The 7,500-nt window shown below is 36.5% G+C and overlaps 1 protein-coding gene across 1 annotated transcript in view; it reads left to right on the forward strand.

Annotated features, from left to right (window-relative positions):
- The window catches only part of LOC136841127 (uncharacterized), a 101,316-nt gene that overhangs the window by 32,766 nt on the left and 61,050 nt on the right, over positions 1-7,500 (forward strand). Inside the window, exon 3 of the mRNA XM_067108172.1 lies at positions 907-1,410. Coding sequence (XP_066964273.1) covers positions 907-1,410 — 504 coding nt within the window. The remainder of the gene's footprint in view (positions 1-906; positions 1,411-7,500) is intronic.

A 7,500-nucleotide genomic window follows, 5' to 3' on the forward strand; every position in this document is an offset into this window, starting at 1 on the left:
GATTACGGGCTCGAGATCTCTAGGCCTAAGAGACGGTATATCTGTGCACGCCACTCTTCTTTAGCATATGTCGCTTGCTCCTTCGAGACATTTATATTTATTTCTTTGAGTTTGGCATGGTTATGATATTATCCTTTTCAAAATTTCGCTTGCTCAGATAAGAATGTGATTGCGGGATCTTTGTGTCCTGTAATTGGTCTTTGGTCATTGCATCTCCGTATGGCTATAAAACTGCTTCTTATCAGTTATTTCAGTTATGTATTTTATGGTGCTGTTGCAGAATTTCTTTTATTTGCTCGTAAAAACTGTCAACCGCCATCAGTCACGAACGCTCGCACTAAGTGCAAAGGTCTCGCGAGGCCATTTACCCTTCGATTCGTCACCTTGGTCTAGAGAGACATAAATTATTGCTTGCTATTGATCCGGCGGGGACTTCTCCATGGCCGTCGTCAGCTATTGCCTGCCTGCCTGCTGCCACCTTGCGTAGAAGAAGCGTGCTGGTGGCGCCGAAGCGGCAGTCTTAACCCGGTGGTCTAGCGAGGAACATTACGCAGACACTGCGGGCGTTTCAAAACCACCTGCCCTTTCCCGCCCCTCGCAGGTCCTACCTCCGTGGCTGTGTGTATGCTTTAGGCGCGTCTCGGTTGATAGCTTTCCCCCGTCTAGCCCCTGTGTCCCTGGTCGAAGGATTTCCAAGTCCCTTTTTCGTTTATTTAAGTCCTTTCTACTTTCTTAGAATCCGGACCGACCAATTGGCTCTATGGTTCCGTTATCCGGCAGGGATTTCGGCCTAAATGTCTTGGAACGTTCGTAGCAAAGCGCACGCCCACGTGACATGCTCCTTCCCCTCCTCCAGAAGGTACGTGAAGTGGTCCAGAGTGAAACCCCCTTAGAATCTTTCTAAAGTGACAGTTCCCCCTTTTCAAAAACCGCCTCTCTAGTGTCGTGTATAAAAAAAAATAGCTCTTGGCATCAAGCCACCATCATGGCTGTCAACAGAAGCATCTCGGCAACGAGTTCCCAGCTGTCTTCGTACCACTGTACGTGTCCGTGTCACAAGGACAGACAGCAGAGTGCCCTGAGTGCATTCAATGCACCTTTCTCCAGCATAATCCCTCCGCATTTCAAACTCGGGCGCCACGGGACCACTCGGATTTCCTGGTCGAGGTACAACACGCCGAAGACCAGGGAAGTGGCTAGCATCATCAATTCTCCGAAAAATATGGGGGTGTCTGTCGCGTCCATAGACCTCCAGGGCTACGACTCCGAAGGGTCGAAGGGATCTGGGTTCTCTAGGTCTACGGGGTACGTGAGGCCCACCGGTGGGTCTCTGATGCACCCGGGGCAGAGGAGCGTCTCGGACACGAGTTTTGGGTCAAGACGGAGCGTCCTGGGGCTAGGGAGCGGGAGGTAAGGATTGGAAAGATGATCAGCTGATCATTTTCGTTGTTGTTGTATTTTTACATTAATTTATTCGATGTTTTTGTGATTCGTCGTGTTTCACTCCTTTACTAAAAGATGAAGTCACGATGTTACACCTGTATTGTAGAGATGACCTCCAAAATGGGTAGTAATGACTAAATGGGTAGCTTGTGTTGATGCGAATTCGTGTACAGGTATGTCAAGACATGTTTTGTTCGTGGTAAGAAACTTATCCGTAATCTAAACCAGTTAAGCTCTCTCAGGAGATGTTAGTTTCTTAATTTCTTTAAAAATGATTAAACTAACTCAATCTATGAGTAACTTAAACCACTCATTTACCTTTAATTAGTTTCAGTTACTTCAAAATGATGAAACAAACTCAATCTAGAAATAAATTACTCATTTACCTACGAAGGAATTCAACTCGATCAGTTTTAATTTCTGTAAAATGATGAAACTAACTCAGTCTAGAGATAAACCACTCATTTATTAAGTCCAGAAATGAACCACTCATTTATTAAGTCTAGAAATAAACCACTCATTTACCTTTGATCAGTTTTAATTACTGCAAAATGATGAAACAAACTCAATCTAGAGATAACTTAAATCACTCATTTACATGGGAAGGAATTCAAATCGATCAGTTTTAATTCCTTTAAAATGATGAAACTAACTAAATCTAGGAATAACTGAAACCACTCATTTATCTTTGATCAGTTTTAATTCCTTCAAAATGATGAAACAAACTCAAACTAGAAATAACTTAAATCACTCATTTACATGGGAAGGAATTCAACTCGATCAGTTTTAATTTCTTTAAAATGATAAATCTAAATCTAGAAATAACTGAAACCACTCATTTACCTTTGATCAGTTTTAATTACTTCAAAATAATGAAACAAACTCGATCTAGAAACAACTTAAATCATTCATTTACATGGGAAGGAATTCAACTCGATCAGTTTTAATTTCTGTAAAATGAAACTAACTCAATCTAGAAATAACTGAAACCACTCATTTAACTTTGATCAGTTTTAATTACTTCAAAATAATGAAACAAACTCAAACTAGAAATAACTTAAATCATTCATTTACATGGGAAGGAATTCAACTCGATCAGTTTTAATTTCTGTAAAATGATGCTAACTCAATCTAGAAATAACTGAATCCACTCATTTAACTTTGATCAGTTTTAATTACTTCAAAATGATGAAACAAACTCAAACTAGAAATAACTTAAATCATTCATTTACATGGGAAGGAATTCAACTCGATCAGTTTTACTTGTAAAATGAAACTAACTCAACTAGAATAACTGTTCACCCATTTAATCTGATCAGTTGAATGGTCAAATGATGAGCGACTCAACTTCAGATAACTTAAATCACTCATTTGCCCACGAAGGAATTCAACCCGATCAGCTTTAAATTCTTTAAAATGATAAATCTAAATCTAGAAATAACTGAAACCACTCATTTACCTTTGATCAGTTTTAATTACTTCAAAATGATGAAACAATTGAATCTAGAGATAACTTATATCACTCGTTTGCCCACGAAGGAATTCAACCCGATCAGTTTATAGAAATCAAATGTCACAAACTATTCTGATCAGGCGAAGTTTCAAGTGTTTCATGGTACTTGTTAAGCGACCACTGGCATCATCAATGATTGTTTAGATGTCACAGTAATTAACCCGCACCTTACAACTCACCTTCTTCACCTAGGTTACCATAGCTTGCTTACCTTTTTCTGCCACACGCTGCCTGCTCGTCGATATAGGCTTTTGATTCTTGCGTGTGTGTGTGTGTGTTTTTGTGTGGGTGCTTTCCACTGCTTGGCGTTATTTTAAGTTTGCGAGCATGGTTGGGAAGTAGCGTAGTAATGTAGATGAGGCAGGAGTTAGGTAATCCTCTAAACAATTACACGGGCTGTATGTGATCATGAAAATGTGTACATTAATATATATATATATATATATATATATATATATATATATATATATATATATATATATATGTGTGTGTAGGTAGTGTGTGTGTGTGTGTGTGTGTATATATATATTATATTTATTTATTTATTTATTTATTATAATCAAATATGGAAACATATGTGATCACACACACACACACACACACACACACACACAGAGAGAGAGAGAGAGAGAGAGAGAGAGAGACTTGCAGTCCCTCAAGGGACCTATAGAATCATCAACACGGTATTAAGGTCACACCTTTATCCTCCTCTCCTTGCCCTTGTGTGTTTTGGGACACGCCCTGTGGTCCTCTTTTACCCTCTCAGGTGTCGTTGGAGATGTGATTTCAGCCAGGAGAGCTGTGTAAAAAAAAATCAATCTTCAAAGTGTTTCTCTTTGCATGCATTTTTTGGAAGGAAGTATTTTCCTGTCTCCGTTTCATATTCTTTTCCGCTATTTTGTGTTTATTGTCTACTATATCTTAGTTCGTCCCTATCTTCTAATTTATTATTTTCTTAATTTTTTAATAAGTGGTATCTCTTCTTACTGTATTTCCCTTGACCTTATCCTACTTCTTCCTAATGAACATCATATTCTTTGGAAGCTTGAATTTCAAGTCAGTGGCCTCTGTGGTGGGCTTGTTCCGTATGAATAGGATTTATCACCTTAATAATAAAAATAATGATAAATTGAACGTTTTATGTTTTCTTATGCTCCATTTTCATCCATCTTCCTCTTCTATCCACTAGTCTTTTAATCTTTCATCTTTTTGCTTCGGTAGAGATCCATTTCTCTCCATATCTCTCTCAGGTCTCTTTCCTCCTCACTCATTTTTAATCTCTCCTTTTTTCGCTTCTTCCTCGTGTCCATTTCTGTCTTGTATCTACCATTTTATCATCTTATTCTGTTTTTCTAGGTATTTTCATTATAGTCTTAGTGTTCCCATTTTTCATATATATATATATATATATATATATATATATATATATATATATTATTGTTATTATATATATATATATATATATATATATATTATACATATATATATATATATATATATATATATATATATAAATACATAAATTTGTAAAACGTATATCGATATTAAACTTCTCCATTTTAAATACACTGCCAGCCCTCAAGATCTTGTCGTTTCAGAATCACTTGATTAAAACCACTTTGTTCCGTCCTTAAACACCCACACTTCTCCTCCTCTTTATTTGTCTTGGGCTTGTGTCGTTTCCATGTGTGTTTGGTCTGGACGTTGCCTTCACCTCTCCAGGTCGGTCGTAAACTTCTTTCTATTACCTGTTGTTGCCATTTTCATTTTTAGTTTACTGAATTTCTGTTACTTTCAGTTCAATGTCACGGTTTTCTAATTTGTGTTCGTTCCCCACTTTTTAATGGTATGTACTTTGAATTTGGTATGAATAATTTTTTACCTTTTAAATTTTTCATTTTTAAATTTAATTTTTAGTTTTTACAATTTGATGAGGAATTTTATGTTTTATTTAACAGCTCTGATGATTAAAATGGATAATTACGAAACGTTGGAATGAAGACAGTTTGTATATCTGGTGTGTCCTCTGCCCTTATTGATGATATATATATATATATATATATATATATATATATATATATATATATATAGAGATATATACATATATATATATATATATATATTATACATATATATATATATATATATATATATATATATATATATATATATATATATATATATATATATATATATGAGAAAATGGGAACACTAATATAATGAAAATATCTAAGACAAGCAGAATTAAAGGATACTGCCACTACACACACACACACACACAGACACACACACACACATATATATATATATATAGTATATATATATATATATATATATATGTGTTTATATCTTTTATATATATTTATATATATTGTTTTTTCCCTTTCCTCTTTCACTCAAAAGTTCTTCACTTTCTCTTATTTTAATTCCTTTCTGTCCTCCTTCCTCCCCTCCTTCTTTCAAGTTGTCGTTATAGTATTTACTTTCATAAGAAATTCATCGCCTGCATTCTAGCAATGTGTGTCAAGTTGAACTTCCACTGTCTTGTTTTGACGTTTGTGCACATTGTTTCACTAATCCAACTTTTGGAGTTTCTTAGAAGCTTCCAAGTTATATAACTTTGTCACAGAATGTGTTATGATCTGAGTTCTGCATTTGACCTCTCTCTCTCTCTCTCACATTTTATTAGAACGAACAATTATGTTTAAATTTAACACAACGTATTGACTGCCTCTCTCTCTCTGGTCTTACGTATTCCTGAACGAAACTGACAATTTCAGGGTACTGAATTTAACACTGATGTAATTATCATTTTGAATTGAACCATGATTTTGCCAATGCCCACATTTTCCTAGTACGAACAGACATGTATGAATTTAACACTGAAATGTATATAATACCCATTTTGAATAGAGTAAACTATTTTGATTTTGCCTTCACCAACTCTCTCTCTCTCTCTCTCTCTCTCTCTCTCTCTCTCTCTCTCTCTCTCTCTCTCTCTCTCTCTCTCTCTCTGACCGAATTCCCTAATCGTGACTTCGCAATAACACATTCTTGATGTCAGGTATGACCTAGATTGGCACATATCATGACCCATCCTTGTAAGTTGCACAACTTTTCCCAGTGTTCAAAATATTCTTAATGTAATGTTCATTTGTACAATTAGAACACCCAGTACACTAAGAATACTCTTATTATTCGTTAAGAACATGTAATATTCCCATTTATAATTCTACAACTTTCTAGAACTTCACGTGAGTCAAAAACTATCATTATGTCAAATCGTATCGGTCAAAGTGCTTGGTAAGTTTGAGTATTAGTGCATATTCTCTCTCTCTCTCTCTCTCTCTCTCTTTCTCTCTCTCTCTCTCTCTCTCTCTCTCTCTCTCTCTCTCTACAAAGATCTTAAAATGCCTAACAAAGTAATGTCTCTCTATCTCTCTCTCTCTTGCTTACAAAGATCTTAAAATGCGTAAGAAAGTAACCTCTCTCTCTCTCTCTCTCTCTCTCTCTCTCTCTCTCTCTCTCTCTCTCTCTCTTCTTTGCTTACAAGGCTATAAAATTCATAGAAAGTAACTATCTCTCTCTCTCTCTCTCTCTCTCTCTCTCTCTCTCTCTCTCTCTCTCTCTCTCTCTCTCTCTTGCTTACAAGGCTATAAAATTCATAGAAAGTAACTCTCTCTCTCTCTCTCTCTCTCTCTCTCTCTCTCTCTCTCTCTCTCTCTCTCTCTCTCTCTCTCTTACAAGGCTTTTAATATGCATAAGAAAATAACCTTCATCACTTTCAGGTAATATCTATATCCATATTTGGACTTTCAACCTTACCCACTTAAACCTATCAATTTCAAAAGTGCCACACATATCGGATTTTCTGTATTAATTCAGAAGTTCCTTAGGCCTCTAGCAAAATTTTTTTTCCGAGATTCCATATCAGAATATTCCATTTCCTTCGAGCCTGTCATTTTGTTAGTAGGCCTATAATTTCCTCAAAACTCGAATGCCCTCAGTTGCGTCACTACACAGATCTGTGACATTTGCCTGGAACGTGTCAGACTTACCTTTGGGTCTGGAATATGGAAAGAAATTTTAGGTTTCCAGTACAGATCAGATCTGTGACATTCACCTGGAACTTGGCAGACCTACCTTTGGGTCTGTAATCTTGAAAGAAATTGTAGGTTTCCAGTACAGATCTGTGACATTCACCTGGAACGTGTCAGAACTACCTTTTGGGTCTGGAATCTGGCAAGAAATTTTAGGTTTCCAGTACAGATCTGTGACATTCACTTGGAACTTGTCAGACCTACCTTTGGGTCTGGAATCTGGAAAGAAATTTTAGGTTTCCAGCACAGATCTGTGACATTCACCTGGAACGTGTCAGACCTACCTTTTGGGTCTGGAATCAGGAAGGAAATTTTAGGTTTCCAGGCAGTGGAGTCTTGCAACTTCCATCATTTTAGAGGACTCCAGTACAGATCTGTTACATTTACCTGAAACGTGTCAGACCTACCTTTTGGGTCTGGAATCAAAAGGAAATTTTAGGTTTC

This window comes from Macrobrachium rosenbergii, chromosome 8 (assembly GCF_040412425.1).
Source record: "Macrobrachium rosenbergii isolate ZJJX-2024 chromosome 8, ASM4041242v1, whole genome shotgun sequence".
NCBI classification, from domain to species: domain Eukaryota; kingdom Metazoa; phylum Arthropoda; class Malacostraca; order Decapoda; family Palaemonidae; genus Macrobrachium; species Macrobrachium rosenbergii.